Source organism: Clupea harengus, chromosome 18 (genome assembly GCF_900700415.2).
Source record: "Clupea harengus chromosome 18, Ch_v2.0.2, whole genome shotgun sequence".
Taxonomy (NCBI): domain Eukaryota; kingdom Metazoa; phylum Chordata; class Actinopteri; order Clupeiformes; family Clupeidae; genus Clupea; species Clupea harengus.
The window spans coordinates 17,483,006-17,509,120 of NC_045169.1; the positions used below are offsets into that span (position 1 = coordinate 17,483,006).

Sequence of the window (26,115 nt, forward strand, 5' to 3'; positions counted from 1 at the left end):
GTGGACCCACTTGTACGTCATTCGCCACTCTATCTGTTGGCAAACACTTGTGTCTGAGAGCCGTGACCAGATACTCTTGAGAAACTGACGAAGGGTGGTGCCAGTCAAATTTTTTTTTTGTTACTTACCTTTCAGGAATGATCGATGGCTACAGCAGATATGACCGATAAGATCAAAATGTCCCAAAATGTCTTCCACCTCCTAGGTATCAAACACTCCCATTTGCCAATCCCACTGAAGACATATAGATATCCATATAGCGTGTTTATTTTACGTCCTGATTTACTTTACGTCCAAAAATGAGGCAGTTGAATCGAACATTTCCTGCTTTGTCATCAGGAAGAAGGCTGCCGGTAAACTGAGTATGTGTTCTGATGTAATCAACCTGGCAATGACAAACCTGCTTGGCAACAATCCTTCACTATTTTTATAACCACTGGTGTTCTTTACATGTATTTTCATAATAATATGAATTGATGTTCAGACTAAATACAAATGTCAAAACCACCATATATTTGTGAAAAATGTGAGATTAAATTATGTCAAGAAATGTACAGACATACATTGCCAGCATAGAATCACTGTGCTCCGTGTGTCAAGGTAGCAGACTTTTTTTCCCCCATGGTATCTGTTCATGATGCTAACACACAGGAACAGCCATCTTTTGTCAGGAAAAACACATACCTTCATTTCTACCTAGTTGTCATTGCTGGTAATTGGCCTTGTGGGAGTTATTGCTTTGTCTCAGATCACAACTCAAAATATAATAAACACTGAGTGACCACTACCGTTATGTCACCTCTCTCTCTGTTGGGTCGCTTATCAAGTAAACAGTGTAACCCCACTGTGTTGCTATTAAAAGCTGGTGTGGTAGTTGCTGCAGCTGTTGTGGGTGCTGTTGTGGTAGTTGCAGAGGCTGTTGTGGGTGCTGTTGTGGTATTTGCAGCGGCTGTTGTGGGGGCTGTTGTGGTAGTTGCTGGAGCTGTTGTGGTAGTTTGGGAAGCTGTTGTGGGTGCTGTTGTTGTAATTTCGGAAACTGTTGTGGGACCGGTTGTGGTAGTTGCAGCGGCTGTTGTGGGGGCTGTTGTGGTAGATTGGGAAACTGTTGTGGTAGTTGCAGCGGCTGTTGTGGTAGTTGCTGGAGCTGTTGTGGGGGCTGTTGTGGTAGTTTGGGAAGCTGTTGAGATAATAAACACTAAGGAGTCTGTGATGTCTCCTACCTCTCAGTTTCGCTTATCAAGAAGACAATGTTACCCCACTGTGTTGCTATTAAAATAACTAACTAGGACATTGTCGTCATTCCTCAATTCCTCATGGGCTGGATGTGAAAGGAAATCAGCATTACATTGACGTTGTGACGCAAAAGACATGACAGACTGACCAACACTGGCAGGTGTGGCAGTTGTTTGTTGTTCATTGTATTCCAGATATGATGGGGCATAAGAGAAGCAGCCTTTGATGAAGCAGATAACAATATTAAAGGATAAAAAGACATGCTTGTCCTTTATAATCAACATATCTTGTGTAAGATTGACATCAACTTCAAGAAATAACCCACTGAACTGCACTTTTAACTTGTAGGCATTTTCAACTCACACAGTTAGAAAGATGACAACATCAAGCTGAATTATCCAATTCATTTAAAATATGGCTCATTTATGTTGATTGGACTACATTTTTGCATTCATGTGTAAAGACTATGGTTATTAATGGTAAAAGAGGCATTCGTGTTTGGGATTCATCCCTCATCTTTGTTTCTTTAGTCCTCAGACTGTCTTTGGACTCCAGATCTCGTCTCTCCTGGCTTACAGGGTCGTACGCTCGAAGCAACTGACCGCAGCCTCTCACTAGCGGTGCACCTGGAACTGAGTTCTCTGAACCACCCTGCAAAAGTGGATGGAGAGCGGAATCAGCTGCAACCATTATGAGCCCTCAGGAGGATTATCCATCAGCAACTGTTGTGGTAGTTGCTGGAGTTGTTGTGGGGGCTGTTGTGGTAGTTGCTGGAGCTGTTGTGGTAATTTGGGAAGCTGTTGTGGGTTCTGTTTTGGTAGTTTGGGAAGCTGTTGTGGGGGCTGTTGTGGTAGTTTGGGAAGCTGTTGTGGGTGCTGTTGTGGTAGTTTGGGAAGCTGTTGTGGGTTCTGTTGTGGTAGTTTGGGAAGCTGTTGTGGTAGTTTGGGAAGTTGTTGTGGGGGCTGTTGTGGAGATAATAAAGTCTATGATGTCTCCTACCTCTCAGTTTCGCTTATCAAGAAGACAACGTTACCCCACTGTGTTGCTATTAAAATAACTCACTAGGACATTGTCGTCATTCCTCAGTTCCTCATGAGCTGGATGTGAAAGTAAATCAGCATTGCATTGACGTTGTGACGCAAAAGACATGACAGACTGACCAACACTGGCAGGTGTGGCAGTTGTTTGTTGTTCATTGTATTCCAGATATGATGGGGCATAAGAGAAGCAGCCTTTGATGAAGCAGATAACAATATTAAAGGATAAAAAGACATGCTTGTCCTTTATAATCAACATATCTTGTGTAAGATTGACATCAACTTCAAGAAATAACCCACTGAACTGCACTTTTAACTTGTAGGCATTTTCAACTCACACAGTTAGAAAGATGACCACATCAAGCTGAATTAGCCAATTCATATAAAATATGGCTCATTTATGTTGATTTGACTACATTTTTGCATTCATGTGTAAAGACTATGGTTATTAATGGTAAAAGAGGCATTTGTGTTTACGATTCATCCCTCATCTTTGTTTCTTTAGTCCTCAGACCCTCTTTGGACTCCAGATCTACTCTCTCCTGGCCTACAGGGTCGTACGCTCGAAGCAACAGACAGCAGCCTCTCACTAGCGGTGCACCTGGAACTGACTTCTCTGAACCACCCTGCAAAACTGGATGAAGAGCGGAATCAGCTGCAGCCATTATGAGCCCTCAGGAGGATTATCCACCAGCAACTGTTGTGGTAGTTGCTTGAGCTGTTGTGGGGGCTGTTGAGGTAGTTGCTTGAGCTGTTGTGGGGGCTGTTGTGGTAGTTGCTTGAGCTGTTGTGGTAGTTTGGGAAGCTGTTGTGGGTGCTGTTGTGGTAGTTTGGGAAGCTGTCAGTGTTGTGCACGTTCACACCTCTCATGAACTAGTTCAAAGTTCAGTTCATACAATTAAACATGAATCGTTCACGTTCATAGTTCACCATTTAAATTCTGAACTAGTTCATAGTTCAGTTCATTTTCATTTTTTTTTTATTAGTATGTAGTACCATTTAAATAATGAATTATACAGGGAACTAATAATAATAACTTGCTCTTCAGCAATGATATGCTACTGACTTAATCTCAGATCAACAAGGGCATGTACACTAAATGAAAGACTCAAATGTTAGCATAGGTAAACCCTGTAACACTCGTATTTGTACATTAGCAGCTTATGCTAAGCGAGTTCACGAACAGTGCATCATGCTAGATCAATTAAGTGACAGTGCTCGTAACAATGATGATAAAGCTAAACTATAACAAACACATAATGACGAGGTAGGCTACAAAGTCAAACTCACGTATACATGGACGCACACAACTTCCACAAAGTGCAACGTTCAATTATGTGAAAATATGCCCGAAGTTAACTGCTACTGCATCTAAATATGCCATGAAGCGATATCAAAACATTGCACCGTGAGAAGTGGAGTCACATGACCAACGCAATTACCAAATATGGTCATTTACCGAAACATGGTCTGTCTGGGCAATATAACAAATAATTACTATGGCTGAGCAACGACATGGTACAAGCATTCGATTTAGACAGCGTCTTTCCTCAGCAGAAGGAAAACATTCCGTAATGTTTTAGCCAGACCTCAGTGGCGCTGGACCTCAGATAATATGAACGTGTTCACCGTTCAAATTAATTATTTGTCATGAAGTTGCGTTCAGTTAATCGTTCTCATAAAAATGAACGTTTTCAATGAACGCGTTCTTTTGAACGCGTTCACGCACAACACTGGAAGCTGTTGTGGTAGTTTGGGAAGCTGTTGTGGTAGTTTGGGAAGTTTTTGTTGGGGCTGTTGTGGAGATAATAAAGTCTGTGATGTCACCTCACTCTCAGTTTCGCTTATCAAGAAGACAATGTTGCCCCACTGTGTTGCTATTAAAAGAACTAACTAGGACATTGTCTTCATTCCTCAATTCCTCATGAGCTGGATGTGAAAGTAAATCAGCATCACATTGACGTTGTGACGCAAAAGACATGACAGACTGACCAACACTGATAGGTGCGGCAGTTGTTTGTTGTTCATTGTATTCCAGAGAAGATAGGGAAATAAGCAGCCTTTGATGAAGCAAAGATAACAATATTATAGGATATAAAAACATGTTTGTCCTTTATAATCAACATATCTTGTGTAAGATTGACATCAGCTTCAAGAAAGAACCCACTTAACTGCACTTTTAAAACCAGTTTGTAGGCATTTTCAACTCACACAGTTAGAAAGATGACAACATCAAGCTGAATTAGCTAATTAATTTAAAATGACTCAATTATGTTGATTGGACTACATTTTTGCATTCTTGTGTCAAGACTATGGTTATTAATGGTAAAAGAGGCATTTGTGTTTACGATTCATCCCTCATCTTTGTTACTTTAGTCCTCAGACCCTCTTTGGACTCCAGATCTCCTCTCTCCTGGCCTACAGGGTCGTACTCTCGAAGCAACAGACAGCAGCCTCTCACTAGTGGTGCACCTGGAACTGACTTCTCTGAACCACCCTGCGAAACTGGATGGAGAGCGGAATCAGCTGCAGCCATTATGAGCCCTCAGGAGGATTATCCATCAGCAACTGTTGTGGTAGTTGTGGGGGCTGTTGTGGTAGTTGCTTGAGCTGTTGTGGGGGCTGTTGAGGTAGTTGCTTGAGCTGTTGTGGTAGTTTGGGAAGCTGTTGTGGGTGCTGTTGTGGTAGTTTGGGAAGCTGTTGTAGTAGTTTGGGAAGTTGTTGTGGGGGCTGTTGTGGAGATAATAAAGTCTGTGATGTCACCTCACTCTCAGTTTCGCTTATCAAGAAGACAATGTTACCCCACTGTGTTGCTATTAAAAGAACTAACTAGGACATTGTCGTCATTCCTCAATTCCTCATGAGCTGGATGTGAAAGTAAATCAGTATTACATTGACGTTGTGACGCAAAAGACATGACAGACTGACCAACACTGATAGGTGCGGCAGTTGTTTGTTGTTCATTGTATTCCATAGAAGATGGGGAAATAAGCAGCCTATGATGAAACAAAGATAACAATATTATAGGATGTAAAAACATGCTTGTCCTTTATAATCAACCTATCTTGTGTAAGATTGACATCAGCTTCAAGAAAAAACCCACTGAACTGCACTTTTAACACCAGTTTGTAGGCATTTTCAACTCACACAGATAAAAAGATGACAACATCAAGCTGAATTAGCCAATTCATATAAAATATGGCTCATTTATGTTGATAGGGCTACATTTTTGCATTCATGTGTCAAGACTATGGTTATTAATGGTAAAAGAGGCATTTGTGTTTACGATTCATCCCTCATCTTTGTTACTTTAGTCCTCAGACCCTCTTTGGACTCCAGATCTCCTCTCTCCTGGCCTACAGGGTCGTACGCTCGAAGCAACAGACAGCAGCCTCTCACTAGCGGTGCACCTGGAACTGACTTCTGTGAACCACCCTGCAAAAGTGGATGGAGAGCGGAATCAGCTGCAACCATTATGAGCCCTCAGGAGGATTATCCACCTACACACATCCGATAGCTGGGCTGCCATCCAACTCCATTGCATGTGTAATCCAAGTTCAGGAAATGCAAGTCTGTGTGCGTTTCCATCAGCTGCTAATTCAAAATTGACACTGTCATCACAGGAGGAGTTGCGGTTGTCATGCTAGGAATGCTATTCTTACATTTCCGTGAGGTAATCCATCCCCGACAAAAGAAACAAATAGTGCGAGGCCTGAGAGGCTAGTGAAATGACCGTACGAGTCTTTATAGACTAGTTGCCTATAACAATACATACCTTAACAATACATGCTTACTGTTGCTTTAAACTAGATAATAATCATGTAAAGATGTTATCCAGTAACTGGAACACATAGCAATCACACTGGGAACAGAAGCCTTTTGACACACGCAGCTTTGTCTTAATTATAAGAAACGACTCTAAGAAAGAGGAAGTGACCGAAAAGATAAACTCTGTCTGGGCTTAAAGTATGCCCCAGACAGTCACCTGTAGAGTGCACTGGCACGGTTGGCATTTTAAGATGTTAAGATTTTTGTGTTGCTTGGTATTTGTTTTGCTTTTATTTCCTTGTTTGTTTTTATTGTTCTTATTGATGCATGTATCGCCCTCATTGTTGTATTGTGTTTGTCTCCTGTTGAAAATAAAAAACAAAAAATTTGAATTCAAACACATGCTTTGCTTATACTTTGCTCCTAAACATAGACTCAACATACACTTGTTAAACATATTCTTGTTTATCTTCAGCATAAGAAAAACACATAATGTACATACACACATAATTTTGTTCACAACGCTACAATTACACAATAACAGTGAAAAAATACATATGATTATGTAAAGTTTAAATAAAATGTAATATCACCAATACTCCGATTTTTACAATACCATGGTAATATTAGAAATTAAAGTCTAAAAATGTAAAGACTGTATAAGTATACCTTGCATGAATTGTACTAAATCTCAAAGTAAGATTATAAACAATAAGAAGAACTTCAGCAGCTGTGTGTCTTTGTGTGTCTACACATTGTAAAGCATTGGACTACACCAGCGTTTCTCAAAGTGTGTGGCGCAGAGACTTGACAATTGGGGCGCGAATGGACTCGATGAACGGGAGATTTTCCCGTTGCAATGCCTTCCTTTATAGACAATAACGACCATACACCCCGATCGCACTAAACAACCATACTCAAACAAAGGAATATTGTATTAATTTGCCTATTAAGTATTGTATTGTATTAATTAGCCAGTTGTTAACCTTTCCTGCTAGTCGTAGTCGGAGATTACAGGGGAGACTTATGTTTACTGCTCCAGGGCCGAAGTGTTGTATTTTGTAAACTCCGGGGTTATCTCCATTTCCCTTGAGATTGTCAAGAACAACTTTAGCAGAAACATTTAATAAAATCACAGCAATAGTAATATTTTAAATATTTACTTATATAATATTTGTATATTGTAAGGCTCCATTGTCCATCACTGTACATTTAGTAAGATATAGCATAATTTATGCTGTAATACTTGCTTTTCCTGCACTGTAAATAATACTATATTTTTACACTTCTGGTTAGATGCTAACTGCATTTCATTGGCTTTGCACCCTTACTACTCACAATGACAATAAAGTTGAATCTAATCTGATCTAATTTATACACATGAACCTGTTTCCACCCATGAGCATTGTTAGTTGATCCACCCCCTTCCAGCAAAATATTCTTTGCTAAATTTAAGCTTTTCAACTGAGGGATTTCATATTCCAGTTATTATTGCTTACTAACGCTCAAAATTCACATAAAAAAATTGGATGGAAACCCAGTTATTCATTTAAGAGTAAGTTAAAGTGGATTGAGTGTCTGGCTTCATGGTGCCAGGGTGGGGATGTGGCCTTCCTGTAATTGATGGTGTCGGTGAAGGATACGTATTTCCGCTGGGATTGGTATTAAAGCCGGAAGTGAGTACGTAATTCCGGTCTCCGGCTGGTTAAAACTTGTCATCTGACCGGAACTATCATACATGTCTTGAGAAAAGCCTGAGGTTTCAGGGGTGATGTGCCCTGAGTGCAAAAACAAGATGCAGACTATCAAATTAATTTTTACACATAATTATAAAGACTACTTATCAGTGCTATTCAGTACACCACATACCGCAGTAAATTACAAATGCATACATTAAACGTAATTAAGTACTCACTTCCGGTTTTAATACCGATCCCACCGGAAATACGAATACTTGGCCGACAGATACAACTGCTGTGGAAGAGAGTTTGTTAAGCACTCTACTCTGACTTTACTTCTTACTGACCACATATCCCATGATGCTTAGAGTGGGGTTGACTGTCTTGACTCTCTGATGACGTGTGAAATTGACCATGCAAAATCTCCAACAACAACAACAACAACAACAAAATGTATGAGGTATATGTACGGATACCATGGATACCGTGCTGTATCTGTAATGTTTCATAGTAGAGGGAAGGCACCCATTCAGTTCAAGTGTGTGCGGCCTTCTGATCCATCCAACTGATCCATCCAACCTTTACTTAGAAAAGCATAGCAAAGCATAGAATAGAAAGCCTTTATTGTCATTGTATAGCTTTGCATACAACCAAATTTGGAGCGCTGCTTCTCCTACATTGCTGGTACTTTTCCATTGTAAACTGAGCTACAAGAATAGCTGTTACGGTGTCATGTTATTATTATGCCAAGAAGACACATTGGCAGGGCATAGTTTGATCAAGGTATGAATGTCACTGCGTGGTCCTTCCGCATTTTCACTTGTGATGATGTCAGCCTTGCCAAAGTTGATTTTAAACCACCTGAGCCAAGAGAACAAAAGGTGCCATTATGTTTTGAGGCAAATTTGCCTTTGTAGGTATTATAGGTATGGCATCATGAGTGTAGACTTAATGCCAAAAGAGCTTCTCAGAAATGAAGTGTAGTCTGTTTGGGCAATAGTGGCAACCGCCATTTCAATTAAAGGAGCACAGAGGAGAAAACTGTCCCCCGACTCTTACTTCTAAGAAGGAGTTTTTGGGGGGCTATTCCAAGTATGTGGTTTAGTGACAAACCTGGGTGAGTTAACAGAGTAAACGGTAAACTTCCTCATAGAAGAGCCCTATAGAGCTCTTTTGGGAGGTTTAAACACCATGTACCTGGAAATACCCCCTGGTCTAAAACTAGCGACCTGAAAGTCATGCAAAAAAAACTTTGCAAGCCCCCAACAACAGCACAGTTGGCACTGATAAGAGCTTGCTAGCATGCTAACTGAGTTCTTTTGGCAACATGGTTGTCATGCTAGGAATGCTATTCTTACATTTCCGTGAGGTAATCCATCCCCGACAAAAGAAACAAATAGTGCTAAACCTGAGGGGCTAGTGGGAAGGATAAGAATGTGTATCTGTCCTTCAAATGACCATATGAGTCTTTATAGACTAGTTGCCTATAACAATACATGCCTCGAAAGTTGCTTACTGTTGCTTTAAACTAGATAATAATCATGTAAAGATGTTATCCAGTTACGGGAACACAGCAATCACACAAAAGCCTTTTGACACACCCAGCTTTGTCTGAATTACAAGAAACGATTCTAAGAAAGAGGAAGTGACAGAAAAGATAAACTCTGTCTGGGCTTAAAGTATGCCCCAGGCAGAGTCACCTGTAGAGTGCACTGGCACGGTTGGCATTTTAAGATTTTTTTTGTTGATTGGTATTTGTTTTGCTTTCATTTCCTTGTTTGTTTTTTATTGTTCTTATAGATGCATTTATCGCCCTCATCGTTGTATTGTGTTTGTCTCCTGTTGAAAACAAAAACAAAAATTTGAATTCAAACAAATCTTTTGCTTATACTTTGCTTCAAACATAGACTCAACATACACTCTTCAGCATAAAAAAACCACATAATGTACATACACACATAATTTTGTTCACAACGCTACAATTACACAATAACAGTGAAAAAATACATATGATTATGTAAAGTTTAAATAAAATGTAATATCACCAATATTCCGATTTATACAATACCATGGTAATACTAGAAATTAAAGTCTAAAAATGTAAAGACTGTATAAGTAGGCTATACCTTGCCTGTATTGTACTAAATCTCAATGTAAGATTATAAACAATAAGAAGAACTTCAGCAGCTGTGTGTCTGTGTGTGTCTACACATTGTAAACCATTGGACTACACCAGCGTTTAACCGCTGTTAAGTATTTTTTTGTATTAATTAGCCAGTTGTTAACCTTTCCTACTAGTCATAGTCGGAGATTACAGGGGAGACTTTTGTTTACTGCTCCAGGGCCGAAGTGTTCTATATTCTAAACAACGGGGTTATCTCCCTTTCCCTTCGGTCTGCGGTTGACTAGCAAATTAATGGCAACTTGATTTGGCCCGAGGATTTATTCTCGACACTGGTTGTACAAAGTTCAACGTTACAGCAACAAAACTTTGCTCCGGTCGCTACATCTGATCTATCCGTGTGCATCACCGTTCTCTCTCGCGCGCGCGCGCGTTCTCTCTCTCTCTCTCTCTCTCTCTCTCTCTCTCTCTCTCTCTCTCTCTCTCTCTCTCTCTCTCTCGCTCTACCACACCCACCCCGTGTTGCCCCATTATACATTATGTATACATTACAGGAGCTGCACCATTATACAACACTGTATTAACATTAGATGGGGGACCAGGATGAAAATGTGACCTGGAACGATTTTGATTGGAAAATGGAAATGGATGGAAATGGATCCGGAAAATTTTGATTGACGTCGGCGTATTAATTGCAGCGGAACAATGAAAAAACTTTCCCGCAGCATGAAAGTGTAGTGGGCGACAGGCTAATATTGACTTTATGGAGATTTTAAGCTTGGCTTACCATTGATAACACAATTGTATAGTAGGCCCTTTTTCTTTATTTTTGGAAGGATTGACACCATTGCACAGGTTATTTGTTATTGATTTTCTCTATTTTTTTAACTGATGTTATTTGTTCTTGATTAAGATTTATAACGTATCGTTATTTCAATATATTTGACCATTCTAAGCTTGGCATAGCATTTTATTGGAGCGATGAGGGACAGGTGGGGCTTGAAAAGGCCCCCTTGTTCAAAGTGGGGAATTACAGAAAAAGTTTGAGAACCACTGGACTACACTGACCTCTGTGGCCAGCTAAAGGCTATAGCAGCATTGCAATAATGAAGCAGAAGTTTTGAGGAGCTCTATACATTCATTTCTCATAAATCTGTAACTGTGACTGTGTGTGTGCTGAAACATGCTGCACATTTAATATCAACTTTTAAATTGCCAGAAAATTTTCAAATGAGACTGAGTTTTAAAAATGCATATATTGTAAATCAAGTTTTTATTTATGATTGCCTACAAACATGTCTACATTCATATTACCCATGTAGAGATAAACACTGGGACCCGTTGTGTTTTTGCTGACCAAATGTTAAGAAAATTTTATAAATAAAGCAAAAAAGGTGGTTCAAAACTGGAGTCTGGAAGACTCATGTTTTTTTAGAAACTCAAGTTCATTATCTAAGAGCGCCATCCTGTGGCTCATTAAATAACTGTTCTTATTAGCATCTATCACATTAATTCAAATGCTTCCATGTATATTTCTGCGTTATGTGATGTTTCATTGTAGGCATAGGTGATTTTCCTAGATGATTAAAGAATTGTTTGTTGTAGGTGTGTCAACACAGTGAACCATACTACTACATTTAAAACATGATTTATTAATGCCTAACGGGAAAATGAAACATCAAATCTGACAAAATCATCATGGAAATATTACAAAAAATTGTATACCACCCAAGCAGGTTGGTTAATCCTGAAATTGTATCTGTTAATATTCAATATGAAAAACCCTCTTCATCTTATCTAAACTTTTGACAGTGGCATTCCCTTAGAGGGGGATTTTATTTTCTCAGTTTTGCTATAGAAAGTGTGCCTCTACCTAATTCAGGATCTCAATATATATTATATATATATAAATATTACACTTTTGTTTTTTTGACCTGTTGACAGGTCCATAAGGGCGATTGGGGCGACATTGGGGCGACACACTGCCTAGGGGAAAACAAACAAAAAAAAAAAAAAAACTCCTGATGTATGAACGCAATGTAAATGTAAATTTAAATGTAATAATTTTTTTTCTGTCGGATTCTACCACTAGACCGTCTGATCTACCTCTGTATGTCATTGTCGAATCAGGTCACAGTCATTCAGTCAGCCTAAAGTCGTGCTTCAAATGGCCCCGCCCCTTCTGGGGCGATTTGGGGCGAAATGAAAATCGCCCCAGACCTCTCCCATTGACTCCCATGTTAAATCCATTTTTTTCACAAAACAGAGCTCTCAATGCATTCTCTATGGCTTCCGGGAGGGCTCGCCCCTCCATGTCGTGTCATAAGTAATGGACGTAAAAGCCTATACGAACGTCATACAGCTTCGACAGAGGCATATTCTGTCAAGATTGCTCCTGTTCAGTGCAACAACTCGATTCGCTCTTTGACAGAAACTCCTTTTTAGTCGGCATACTAATGAAGATAAATTGACAACAAAACAATTAGTGCTTCCTAGACCAAATGTGTCCATTCAACAGGTTTCTACAAAGGGAGGGAAATCCTACATCTAAGAATTGTGGCTAACGCGGTCTGTATTTCTATATACCACTGTCACTTTTCATAGGTTTCAGTGTGTTTCACAGTTCGCTTTTTGCACTAACACTGAATTATTTTTTATGTGATGACTTATTTTGCTTTTGTAAGCCAATACTTTCAAGATCAGTCAATAAATATTGTTGGTTTTGACTTATGTTACCCCTTCTTTATGTTGTTACTGGACATATCATGTCTCCTGTTAAACTATGTTACATCATACAACATTTGAGACACGTGGATAATGAAAAAGTGGGATAATTTAATTAAACTATGTCTTAGATTGAATCAAATCTTAAACAATAGATTAAGCCTAACTGTTACGGTTAACGGTAATATTCTCACAGTGCTGCCAGATTTGTCAAGGTGAGAGCGGGCTCGCTGAAGCAGGTAGATGATGGCCAGCCTCAGGGCAGTAGACATACTGTAGAGGGTCCAGACAGGTGGTCACCTTAGGTCAGAGATGAGCCAATGTCTCTCAACAAAAATATAAACATATGTTGTTTTTGTTTCATGAAGTAAAATAATAGATATTGTAGTTTATCCATTCTCACATGAAGCTTATTTATATCTTCATGAATTCTATATCTATAGTCATTGAATATCTACAACCATAGTCATGCAAAATCCATAAATTACTGCCTAATGAATTGGCTTATTTCCTAATACAAACTTCAGCTCAGTAAAACTCTTTGACTGTTCCATGTTGCACTTATGTTTGTTCAGTATAATGTGATTGTGAGATAATTTACAGCCCTTCTACACAGCTCAGGACATCTTACACTTTGCTTTTCCACTTCATGGCCTTGCACTCATTTCCCATGTCAGGCTGTGGAATGTCATACTAGAAATCACAAGAACTGAAAAAAAATACATCTTACAGTAATCAGGTTCCGTCCTAATTAAACCAAATATGGCCTGAATGCGTTTGCTTGTAAGTAACAGACCTACTGTTTCTTTTTTATGTGGAGTTTTGTGTTATTCCATCAACTTTAGTTCTTCCTTAATGATCTTATTTGCTATTCTCTTTTACGTTACATGTAAGCCTTTGAGCTCCTTTTTTCTTTTCCTTATCTCCAGTTCACTATGAAACTCGCAGCCTTTTATTTTTAGTTGCTATGTCAACTGCTTGCTGCCGCAGTTGTTAACATAGAGAGAGAAAATGCTAACCTTTAACGACAAATCCCAGTGCTAATACATGGAAGGTTGTAGATCATCGGCCCCTTCTCTGTAGGCTATTTGCACGTATGTGGGAATAATCACTTCTTCTTGAGACACGAATTCGTCGCTTGCTTGGCATACCAGACGTGTAAAAGTCCGTGAGGCCCGACAGGTTCTGACAGAGATGTGACTATGTGAGCAACTCGGTAGTTACGCAGACAACGGGGCCCCCCTCCTTATTCAGTGTCTGGATCGTTTCCGATTTTTGCCCATCCTGCTTCTAAGCCACTCTTGTCTGCCCTGCCAGCGCAGTCTTCACAGCTGCTGCTTATACTTGATGAGCAAATTAGAAAACAAATCTAAGACGGGCCTGACTGGACCAATCAATTAGCAACACAGTGAGAATGACTCACAGACGCACGTACAATAACTACACCAATGGGATACGTAGCGTATTTGAGGTAACAGACAAACTAGCCAAAAGAAAATACCATATTTATAGACAATAAATGCTGTGGTATTTAGCCTAACAAATAGCTAACAGTGCGTCTGTATGCATGAGTGGGCGCGTGTGTTAGTGCCAATCATGGTGACGTTATGGGCAAGTTGTGATCTTCCTAGTAGTCCCACCCCCAGAAACGCCCCGGTTGTCCCATGCAGCCTTCTTGCCTGTCCCCAGCCCTCCTGTGGTCTACTCTCCAAACAAACCCTCACCGTGACCGCTAAAACCGTAACATATGATTCAACTTAAGCAATTTTAGCATCTAGTCGAGAAAAAAATACATAAAAAAAACGGCATCCAGAAAAAGACATCTAGTTGTGAATTAACCGAGTCGTGTCGGTGAGCGAAAACATAGCCTCGGTGCGTTAATCCTCTGTTGTCGCTGCCATGGAGGGGCTAGAGGACTCACAACCGACCGGTCCAGAGACTTCAGCAACGCGGAGAGCTGTGGATCTGGCCCGTTTGATTAACGATGACTGCAACCGACTTTTGGAGCTGTATGTGAGTGGCTATTATTCTCAAGTTATGTGAAGCTTAACTGTTGCGCGCACCGTTATAGTAGCCTATAATGCTACCTAACTGCCATAAACAGTCTGCAAATGGTATTCATTATCAATTCAACGACAGACCGAGAAGGCATTCGACGTAGGTATAATATTTGAGTGAAAACATTGAGTGTAACATTTCAATGTTAACAATGTATTATTTGCTACAGATGACACCAAGCGCCCACAGAGCCTAACATACCTTATTCCAAAAATTCAGAGTGTGGATCATTTATGAGTACACCATTAAAATATCACGATGTGTCGTTCAATCAATAGCTTTTTAATCGATCAAGCACTTACTCAAGACTGAATTTAGACGCAGTGCAGGCGGGCTTAACCTGTGGGGATGCTTAAGTGTGTGGATGCCAGCGATGCCAGCTAAAGTGGTGCAGTCTGGTGAAATAAATTGCACTCAAAATTCCGACCATACCTTTTCCGAAGTAGATGCAGCTGTCTGTTTCAGCGAAGCTGTCTGGTTCACAGATGTAAAATGTGTTTTTTGAGCTGTAAACTGAATGATATTACTGTACTGTGATGATAATAAATGATGTTGGTGTTAATATTGACATAATTACATCTACTGGTCTAAATCAGCCCTGAACCTTGCAAGGCCAATGCTGACATAGAGTCGACCAGGTGGTAGATATTTACATCAAGACATTTATATGTTAACGCCCCCCTGGAGGCGAAGTTACACTTTAATGATTTATGCACAACCAGCCTGTGTTGCTGTTCGCTGTGATGATGATGTGAACAGGATGGTCAGCCTACCCATTTTGGCAAGCAGAGCAGAATTTACTCACAGTAATTAGTAAGGAGGCTAATTAGGTTCCTATCAAGCTGTCCTTCCGTGGATTATGGGAGTAGAACCTATTTCTGTTGTTAAATAATAGGCATCTGGACCAGCAATAATTCAACTGAAGACAAAGTTAAAACAGCAATTACCAATGTTAGTAGGTGTCTGTTGCTTCGTATTTATCTGTTTCAGGTATTCATTGATCCTATATAAAACTTCAGGAGATGGGAAAACACCTGCCAAAAAGAATGAAAGATGTATTGCGTAGCACAGGAATGTCTAAAATAATCTTCTTTTCACTGTCACTTCACAATTACATCATTATTGTACATCTAAAAGCATTTTTATTTTTGGGCAACAAAACATACACACTCGACCTTCAGTGTCCCCTGTCTTTTCCTTTTCCGCCCCTCCTGACCCTAAATCTCAGCTGAGTGCCTTCTCCTGTTCTCCTCCGCCTAGAAATCGAATTAAACTGAAACGCTTTTATTGTACCATCCCTCACCCTGAGTTTGTGTGTGTGTGTGTGTTAACTTAATTAAATCGAATCGCCTGTGCTCTTTCTCTGCCCCCCCCCCCCCCCACCCCCCTCCTTCTGTTGACCCAACCCCTTCCATCTCCCCAGAGGGAGAGAGAGAGCCTCCCGGCCAACAAATCTTCGGAGGGTGGGCCGCGCCTGGTGTCCGTGGCAGGGTCCACCGACGACGACTCGCTGACCACGGCGGAGAAGGTGTGGCACCACCACTGCGCCCTGAGGCGCTGTCTGGCCCTGCTGGAGCGGCAGATTGGCTGGGAGGAGGAGGAGATGGGCGTGGACGGGGACGGGGAGGGCGATTACGAGGTGGTGAGGCAGGCCGTGAAGGCGCGGCTGGGACACCTGCTACACAGCACCCGGGCTCTGCTGGAGGCGGTGGAGGGCGGCCAGGGGGCGGACCACCTAGGCCCAGATCATGACTGCACCCAGGTATAGCTGGACGTGGGGGGGGGGGGGTGAGATAGGGAGAGCTGTTTACTGCCAGCAGCATTTTGCTACTCCTAGCTTAGCAAAATGAAATACTGACACATCTTGGTGACGTTTTTGTTTATATAATGAGGTTCTGACATTAAGCCATGGGTCACTGTTCAGTGATCTTAGCGTAAATGATAATTTAAGCTTATATCAATTATATATACTTAACAATTTAGACTATATGGATGTTAATTGTCTAAATGCACATGTGTGGATAAAGGAACTGGAAGTCAATGTAGCAAAGTTGCTAGTTTCATTGTAAAAGTGTAAAGGAAACAAGTCACTTCAATTTCAAAAGCACACATGGGTAATATGGGTATCATACATCAAAGGCCTTCTATCCTTGAACAATTCTAGAAAAATCGTTCTAGAATTTTAGAATAACTACAGAAACGATGGATCATCTGTGTGTTTGTACCCATGAAGTTATTGCATGAATGCCTTTGTCTCTTACAAGCTCTACAATGGCACAATAGTGGTAGCTTTTTTCCCCACTTAATTTCAAGCACATTTTAACGTGCACATTTTAACGTGCATTTTAAGTTCTATTCATGTTTTGTGTTGTTTAGGCTGAAATAACTTTAAGCAGTTTTCTTGTCATGCAGTGTTTTCAGTAGCTGCTGAAATTATCCACTGAGGTTCCACTGAGGTTTATCACAACAACATTAGCCATGTCACTTGCTTGACCTCTGCCATGTAAACACAGCAGTAAATGTGTGCATGCTCCTGTCAAACAGTGATAAACCCAAGGAGTCACATCTGTTTGACCACGTCTTTCCTCATCCTGACCTTGCCTTATTCTTCCCTTCTTCCCCCTCTTTCTCTCTCTCTTTCTCTCTCTTTCTCTCTCTATCTGTCTTTCTCACGACAGGGAACAGATGAGGTTGACAGCTCCAATAATTATGCCATGAAGATCTGGACCCACCATCTTCTGCAGGATCTGATCCACTGGACCGACTCAGCGAGGAAGACTCTACACGTTCTCCACAAGGAGAGAGCGGGTCAGCAAGAACAACAAGAACTGTAGAACCAAAACAAGAAGAAAAAAAAACACACAGAGTGACCAATAGCCTCGTGCTCAAGTTCATTTTACAATATTGTGAAGCCTCGCGTTCGCGTGAATGTTTGGCCTTATCCAGTGTTGACCATCTATAGAGCTTCACGTGACAAAAAATATACACTCCGACATGCCATCACTGTATATGGTTAAGCCCCTTTTGTGGATTAATAACTTAAGGAACAATAACTTCATATATGTAGATAATTCTTTTTAATCAGCCACTCCATGACTGACCCAATAAGTGCCCTTTACTGTAAGCATTCCCAGCGGCTGAGCGCATTTCTGGTCAAGCGACTTAAGGTGATTATTTCCATCTACACTAAGTGCTTGTGTTCAAAGGCTTTAAGGGCTTAGCTGTGAGAGTTTTACAGAACTTATACCATGCAGACAACACATACATTTCGTTCGTGGACATCATTTAATATGAATGGGATTATTAACAGTAATATTGCACGCCAGTAGTGTTGTTTCTTGAGCATTGTCTACCGACAGTGATTTTTTTAAATATTTTTTTACTTGGCCATAATTTCTGTCAAAACACACTTCATTCAAGACAAAGGGGGTCTAATCATAAAACAGAGCTTTACAAGGTATGGTATCATCTTATTGTGACTAACACTGTAGCCTACAATGCACTAACTGCTTAGATGTAGCAAATTTAACTGTGAAAGTACCAAATAGCAGCGGTGCTGCATATGACATCAGTTTACAATTACTGTGACCTAACAGCAACCCATAATCAGCAAGGTCGGACAAACTGAGATCAATTTTTTCCCTTTTTATCATTTCGACAATAGACTACAAGCCAACAATACTGTTGCTTATGTGAAGTTAAACACTGTGATGATTGTTTCTGCACTAAATGTGATAGCTAATCGGGTCCGATCTTTACTGACTGAACTGAATGAGCAATGTGATGTTACCAAAACTGATGACTGTTACACTGTGTATTTGATGAGTGAGTCTGCATGTGGTGGTAAACACATGTAGCATTCACAGAATGGCAAAATAAGGAATTATTCATATGTAAGGGGAAGTATGACTGCATGTGAAGAAGAAAAACACTCGAAATAGCTGCTTTGAGAATGTATAGATTGTTAGGGTTTTCAGTGCTTTGGTTGTGTAAATTATTATGGATCTGTGGACTTACACTAAAATAAAACTAGTGTGCACCTGAGTGTTTTCCTTGTCTTTGTCTTAGACCTGGACATAAAACCACACTCACACCAATGACCACAACAGTCCTCTACTACCACTGACACACTGGCAGTTGCTGGTCAGCAAACCAGCTGTGTAGGCCACTACGAAAATTGTGTGCTTTTCAACCCTAAGCTCAACCTTTTTGTAGCAGTCTTAGAATTCAATTTTAATTCTTGAAATGGATCAAGTAGCTTTTTTATCTCGAGGATGGTAGTATTTCTGATATTGACTTATTTACCCCCATTTTACTAACCAGAAACCTTATCAAACCCGCACATGCGCACTTAGCTCTTTACCGGAGCGGTAGGTACTGTGGAAGCAGCCCTAATGGCGGAGAACGTACGGTCGCCTTTCGACTACCGGGAGCCCCCGACCCTCGACAGCGACGGAGATGGCAGTAAGCCGCCGCCGCCCCGAGGGTGAGAGAAACCACATTATTCGACCATCTAAAAATCATATTTCCTGTGTTTAAGTGCCATTGCTTGCAGAGCGACTGTATGTTTTATAGGCTAACGTAACAGCCAATTTCTTGCGTCCGCGTGCATGTTGGACTGAATAAAAAGAGTGGCCATGGGTAAATGTTTATTTTTTCCCGTTAGCGAACGAATCTTTGACCGTCGTCTTTACATTCTTATCCCCCCGACAAATTCGAATGGGGCATATTTTCAAGCTGGGTGTGGGATGTATCATTGGTTATCTGGCTAGCTGTGTTGTGCTCTATAACCCAGTAGCTCCCCGTTTGTTTACGTAGCTAACAAGTTAGCTAGCAATGTCTGATGAGCAGCTAACGCTACCGCTAGCTTGGTGCGAAGCTACATCACTAGCCAATTAGCTAGCCTGCTAACTTGTAGGCTAGTTATCAAGTCCGATCAGTCAATTACCCGTATTTAACCCATTCACGAGCCCTTTATATAAGTGTAATTTCAATGAAAAAAAACATATTGTTTGATATTTTCGACATTCCGCATTATGTCGAAGTAAATGCATAACCTGCTTAGCTTTTTAGCTCACTTTAGCCTGATCGCTAGCCATCCATGGACTGTTTGTTTTTGTTTGTCTGGATGGTGCTAGGTTTTCAACTTTGCGCCTGTAATTAACTATCCCTACATCTCAGTGCTATGGCGTGAACTGCGTGTATACCGTTCATAATTTAACAGGATTGCTGAATGTCAGTATCTGAGGAAGAACGGCAACATAATTAGCTGATATGAAATTAACGCACTCCACGTCAATCAATACTTATTTTGAAGGATGGTAACGGTATGTCTAGTGACAACTGCATGTGTTTGCAGGCGGGTATGTGGCAGGAAGAGGAAGGGTACGCCGGTGAAAGTATGTGACCGAGCGTACGTCACGGAGGACGAAGAGGAAAGCATGTCGGAACACAGTTACAGTCCAGGTAATTTACAGGCCCATTCCCACCCGATCTCGGCCATGAAGGCAGCACACAGCATCAGTGAAGCACAATGATTCCTTCCTTTACAAATACAATTGTCAGGTTTCCCCTGTGTTTTCTTTTTTTTTTTCCTCATCCTGACATACACACCAGAGCCCAGACACAGTGACGTTACATTCATAACAGTGCAGTGTTCATCAGCTTCATCTCCATTCCCTGCAGGTGACGGACAATATCCAGAAGGAGCAGAAGACCGGTTGCCCCCGCCTGGAAGCCCATACTACCTCGCCGACCCCTCACAGCTATGGTAAGGAGGTAGAGCAGTTGGGGGTGCTTCTTAAAGGACTTTTAAAATCGGACCCTAGACCTTATGGTTAACACTGCGATAAACATAGTAGTAAAACAGTTTCCCCCTCACCATTTTGAAAGTCATAGCCTGCACATTCACAGGGCTATGGTATGTCACTTGTGTTTGTGTGCTCATACACACGAATGCATGCTCTGTTCAGTTATTTCTGTGTGGATGTGTTGCAGTGAGCCTCGTTGCAGAATTCTGCCGTTGAGCTGCAGCTCCTTTTTTTTTTTTTTTTTTATCAAAGTTTTTTTTTTCTGCTGACCAAGTCTCTCTCTCTTCCTTTCTCTATTTCTCGCTCTCTCTTTTTCTTTCTTTTTCACTCTCTCTCTCTCTCAGTGTTCCGGAGCTGGGAGAGGAGGGGGCAGGCGGGGTGAGGGGGCCAGTGCTCTTCCACCCCCCACCCAACTGCAGGATCAGAGAGGTGCATTGTGGGAGCCAAGTGCGACTGGTTGTCATAGCAATCCGAGACATAGCCAAAGGCGAGGAGATCACAGTGGACTACAGTTTAACCGACTGGGGAGACAACACAATGGTGAGTCAGAATCGCTGCATGTGGCTCTCAACTCATAGTTAATCTGAGAAGACTTTCTCTGAAAAGGGATTATTTATGAATTGCTTAGGTTCTAATGGTGAAGGATGTGCACTGTGACCCATGTTGAGATGAATCAAATGTCTTTGTTCTGAATGGTCCAGAGTTTCCATAGTTCGGTGTCTCCAAGAGGATTTGAATGCAGCTTCAACCCTGAAAACAATATCAAGAAGGTACTGAAGAGCCCTGTGCTTCTACTCTTAAGACCTCTCATCTGTAACTACTTGTAGGGATGCTTTGGGTAATGAGGGTTATCGGCCAGCAAAACTAAACATGTGCAGAATGGTGGATTATTAAGCCATATGAGTGAGGTTGGTAAAAGATATCCCCACAGCAAATATTCTATGTAGGTTATCACAGCTGTGGGGATATCCTTTATGAAGCACACAAACAATAGATTGTTTGACCGGAACTAACTGTTCGACTCATGGTAAGCTAAGCTCGGAGTGTCTTTTTGAGGTAAATAGAGGAAACCGTTTCATTTTAGGAGTACACAAAGTTGCTTTTTTCCTACACATACTTGCGCAACTTTTGTTTTGAATGATTGAACCTGATCGCTCAGAAGTATCAACGCATGACTTATTAATCTTATTGAACTTTTAAACTGGCAAAATACATCAGTAAGCGGAGGGTATCATTTAAAACTGTGGTAAGCAGATCCCCTTTAGCAAAAGTTGACATGTTACTGTTCCTAACACTGGACAGATACTATTTCTGAGACCCGACTGGGCCCGCTAATTGGTACCAAAAATGTCACATCGTTGCTAAGGTACTAAATAATTAGGAATATTCCTAAAAAAGATGATCGTCTTGACCAGCAAAAGCAGCTGGTCATTGTCATAGCTTTGATAAAATCAAACCAAGTACAAAGTGACAGATTTATTTGGCCACATCAGATTGGGCAACATAAAACATTATTAATAATAAAATGTTCTGTCACAAAGCCATTTTCTACTACTGGCTTTATAGGTTAGTGTGAGCTACCTTCCTCTGGCGGTGTGGGTTGTTATCACTATTTCTGGGGATTGTGTGTCAAGAATGTTTGTGAGCCGCCTGGCTGTTTACTTAAATGTCTCTCCTCCAGTGTTGACTGGTTGTAGTGACCGGCATCTTCAAAGCTGAGCACTGGTGTAAACTAAGACACCTGTGCTCCACTTTTCAGGGTCCAATGTGATTATCCTCACCAATACACATCATGTCTGCTCCAGTCGTCTGAAGCTGTACATGTATACACAAAATGTGTGTGAAACAGTTTTTTGCATTATGGTTGAGATGGTATTGATAATAATAATAAACAAGGATTTCTCTATATCTTCATCGTATATGTTGATTTTAGTAATCAAACTTTATGAGAGGGGGGGGGGCTTTTTTTTCCCTCTCTCCCTCAGTTATGGTGAAGAGCGTCAATATCATCCTTATTAACATTTTAATTCTGTCCTATCGAAGATGACAAGAAGCAGTTGCAGTCATGTGATTTTCTCTGTGTTCCACAGGAGGAGGAGTCTGGTCCGATGCCCCTCTCTCTGACCGTCTCAGACTACCTCACCCCGTCGTGGTCACTCTCACCCTCCTCCTCCCCGCTTTCCCACTCGGAGGCCAGCGACTCAGACCGTGAGGATGAGGAGGACGAGGAAGAGGAGGACGAAGACGAGGATGAGGAAGAAGAGGACGACCTGGAGGAGCTGCGGGGACGCATGATGCGTCGCCGCAAGAAGCGCAAGACATCTGCGTCCGTAGCAACCGCTGCTGCTACTGCTACTGCTACCAACGCGGCCGCCGCCGCTTCGACCTCCTCCTCCCCGGTGCCCAAAAAGAAGGCATCTGCCGGCCGGCCGCCCGGCCCACATCGGGGCCCCTCCCTCGCCTTCTCTCGCTCTGCCTCTAGCTCCGCCTCCCCCTCCAAGGCATCCACCACGGCTTTCCAGGCCCCCTTGGCACCGCCCCCCACCACCAACATCAACAACAACATAAACATCAACATCGGGCACCGCGGCAGCCTCGGCAGCGCCCCCCGCAGGCAGCACTGTGTCTACTGCGGCCGCAACTTCCGCTCATTGGCGCGCCACCTGGAGAAGTACCACGCCCAGCAGCCAGAAGTGCGTGCAGCCATGGAGCTGGCCCACATGCGCTCCCACAGCACCACCACCGGCGGACCGCACTCTTCCTCCGCCGCGCCGTCCTCTTCCTCCTCGGCCGCCGCGCACTCCACCTTCGCCTCACCGCAGCCCTCGTCCTCCTCGTCTGCCACGGCCCCGGCCTCGCTGTTTTCCCGAGAGAACGCTCAAGGTCCTGGAGCGGTGTCGTTCTCCCTCTCTCTGTCGCAACCCTCACGAAAGACCCCTGCGGCCCCCCTGGCGCAGAACCGTAAGGGCACTGTCACCATGGCGCCGCTCAACACTCAGCCTGGCAAGAGCCCCCCTGTTGCTGCAGCCACAGCCTCTGCCGCTGCTGCAGTGCGGCCTCCTGCCAAGAGGGGGCGCCGGCCGAAGAAGGAAAAGGAGGAGCAGCTGAAGCAGGAAGAGCTGGAGCGTGCTAAAGAGGAGGCGCCACCCACACCCGGCCGAGGAGAGGAGGAAGAGGAGGAGGAAGCACACCATGAAGAGGAGGAGGAAGAGGAGGAGGGCGACGGAGAAGCGGAGCTCAGCGACGGGCGGGAAGAGGAGAGTCTGGACGGGAAGAATGGAGAGATGACCAGGTGAGGAACACACCACATAAGTTGTAACAGAACACATTAAGTAATGTTGAGGAGTATAGGTTTACTGCAGTTCTTGCTCTAGAGGCATACGGTAGACATTAATCATGCCACAAAGAAATGCCAGCGTGTGAATTTTGTGATCTATGATGCTGTAACACTTTTCAAAGATGAAACTGGCAGGGACAAAAATATTGTTTCATATGGTACTGGGAAAAACTTGATTAAGTAATCAAGGCTTGAGGTAGTAAGCATCCTATTTGATGAGGAAGGGAAAGATGCTTATAGATGTTAATGTAGAGTTTTTTTTTAACTTTTATTATTATTATTATTATTATTATTATTATTTTGTTTTAAGTATTAGGGCTTTATCAAAACATGCTCCTGAGGTGTATCTAAAAGTTAGATGGTTATTGAAGGGTTGTGGTGTCAAACTACAGTGTGTCTTGATCACCAGTGCAGTCACCTCTGTAGTATTGTGTATCGAACAATAAGCCAAACATTTGATACCAGTGCTTAAACAGAACCCGCCATAGAAAAACATCCTGGTCACATTTTACATTGATCAGGTAACTCATGAACAGCTAGTAAACATACAAGTATTGTAAAAATTGATTAAAAAAAATCCCAATATAATAAAAACCGGTGTAGTAATATATGTCTGCCTTTTGACGCCCCTCAGATAGAATGAAGGCCTGCAGGTGTTTTGTGTTAGTGTAAAACTGCTACCTCTTTTGGTTACACAGTGTGCACACAGACATTCTGAAATTAGTGGTTTAAAAGTGTCAGTAGGATTCCCTGTAATATATGTAAAAAAAGCCTGTTGTGTTCTTTGCGTTGGTGTTTACTGGTATTGTTTGTCCTTTTGCTACTGCAGTGCATTATGGGCACGGATGTCTCATGATGCCCCAGTGAGTGTAAACCGTGTTGGTATAGGGTTACAGCTCGCTGCTCAAAGGCACAGAAGGAGCATTTGACCCCAGGGGTCAACAACAATTCCTGGAAAGTGTGTGTTAATTTACTTGGAACCAATTTCCTCGATACTCCATTTCACCAATAGGTGGCACTAGTGACTCAGTCATGACTCCTGTTTATAGGCAGGTGTTTTTTTTTTTTTTTTTTTGTAGTTTTTTTTTGGTTACTCTGTTAGTTGCAAAACCTCTATTGGTCATGCAGTTAGGTGCGTAGGGACAGCAGTGCACACGCGAAGGGCAAGGATCTGGACGGTTCGTGGCTGATGCAGGACCCAGGGCTCTTAGGCAGTGATCACCTTTCCTGCTGTCAGCCGCACACACGGCTATTCCTGGACCTCCTGGCATACGTAGAGGGTTTCGGTTTACACTTTTTATTGACCAGTTCATTGACCAAGTAAAAGCCTTAGATTGGCATTTCAGGGCTACCATGGACTAAGTTTAGTGATCGGCCAGTAAAAGTATCAACTTAAAGGTTTGATCTGCAGCCATGTTAAATATTTTTCCTGTCTCTCTCTCTCTCTCTCTCCCACCCCCTCCATTGTGCTCTTTCTATCCCTCTCTCTAACCTCTTTGTTCCTTCTTTCTTCACATTCTGTCTATTTATCTGTTCCCACCCAACCCCCCACCCTTGTCATTTTATCTTCCATCCCTGCCTTTTCTGTCTCTCCTCTGCTTCCATCTCCTACCCTTTCTGTCCCCCCCCACACCTCAGGTCTCACCGGACCCACATGCCCCCGCTGCTCTCGTCCCTGTCCTGCCTGGTGTTGTACCTGCGTCGGCAGCAGCACTCGGCCTTCCTGTCGCTGTCGCGCTCGCCCGGCTCGGCCGAGGCCTGGCGCCTGCTGTGCCACTCCAGCCTGGCGCTGCTCATCCTCTACAACCGTCACCGCGAATGCGAGGTGGCCAAGCTCACCATCCAGGAGTACCGCAACCGTTTCACTCCGCCGCCACCCCCCATGTCCTCCTCCGCCACGGGCTCAACCGCCACCAACGGCGCCAGCAGCAATGGTACCGGCGCCGGCGGCAGCACGTCTTCTGGGCCGGCGGCGGCACACCCTCTGGAGGTGTCACTGTCTCCGTTCGAGCGGCACGTGTTGTGCCACCTGCCACGGGCAGGTGTGGTGGGCAAGCGGGGCCGCATGCAGCCGCTCATCTTGCCTCCGCACTCCGAGGCCTGCCTGGAGCTGCTGCTCAGCACCTGCGCGCAGGTGGGCGTCGACCCGCAGAGCCCTTACGTCTTCTCGCGACCGTACCACTCGCCTGCCACCCCGCTGCGTGGCACCGACCTGCTGCGAGGCCTCGCACGCTCCAGCGGAGCCAAGAACCCGGCCGCCCTGACTGCGCCACGCGCTCGACGACAGGTGGGCACATGGGGATTTCTGTCGGGAGTTTCAATGTTGTCTTTTCAGTGCTGATGAGTT

The 26,115-nt window shown here is 42.8% G+C and overlaps 2 protein-coding genes across 3 annotated transcripts in view; both read left to right on the forward strand.

Moving 5' to 3' along the window:
- Positions 1–14,225: 14,225 nt before the first annotated feature.
- Positions 14,226–18,665, forward strand: LOC105895408. The gene is made up of 3 exons (XM_012822040.3): positions 14,226–14,576; positions 16,045–16,383; positions 17,300–18,665. The coding sequence occupies exons 1-3, from the start codon at positions 14,463–14,465 to the stop codon at positions 17,453–17,455; spliced, it is 609 nt and encodes a 202-aa protein (XP_012677494.2). The 5' UTR covers positions 14,226–14,462; the 3' UTR covers positions 17,456–18,665.
- A 235-nt stretch (positions 18,666–18,900) lies between these two features.
- LOC105895407 (pneumococcal serine-rich repeat protein) overlaps positions 18,901–26,115 on the forward strand; it is a 9,638-nt gene continuing 2,423 nt past the window's right edge. The window contains exons 1-7 of one of the 2 annotated variants that reach the window (XM_012822037.3): positions 18,901–19,107; positions 19,981–20,087; positions 20,307–20,391; positions 20,776–20,971; positions 21,133–21,201; positions 22,522–23,723; positions 25,407–26,055. In XM_012822037.3, the coding sequence (XP_012677491.2) occupies positions 19,016–19,107; positions 19,981–20,087; positions 20,307–20,391; positions 20,776–20,971; positions 21,133–21,201; positions 22,522–23,723; positions 25,407–26,055 (2,400 nt within the window). In that variant the 5' untranslated portion in view covers positions 18,901–19,015. The remainder of the gene's footprint in view (positions 19,108–19,980; positions 20,088–20,306; positions 20,392–20,775; positions 20,972–21,132; positions 21,202–22,521; positions 23,724–25,406; positions 26,056–26,115) is intronic. The other variant, XM_012822039.3, reaches the window with a different exon arrangement.

What these genes read in the sequence shown, in the direction of transcription:
- LOC105895408 (XM_012822040.3), top strand. Translation starts at nt 14,463, where the DNA reads ATGGAGGGGCTAGAGGACTCACAACCGACCGGTCCAGAGACTTCAGCA. An exon ending in ACCGACTTTTGGAGCTGTAT is followed by an intron (nt 14,577 to 16,044) that starts GTGAGTGGCTAT and finishes CCATCTCCCCAG; the next exon opens with AGGGAGAGAGAGAGCCTCCC. An exon ending in CAGATCATGACTGCACCCAG is followed by an intron (nt 16,384 to 17,299) that starts GTATAGCTGGAC and finishes TTCTCACGACAG; the next exon opens with GGAACAGATGAGGTTGACAG.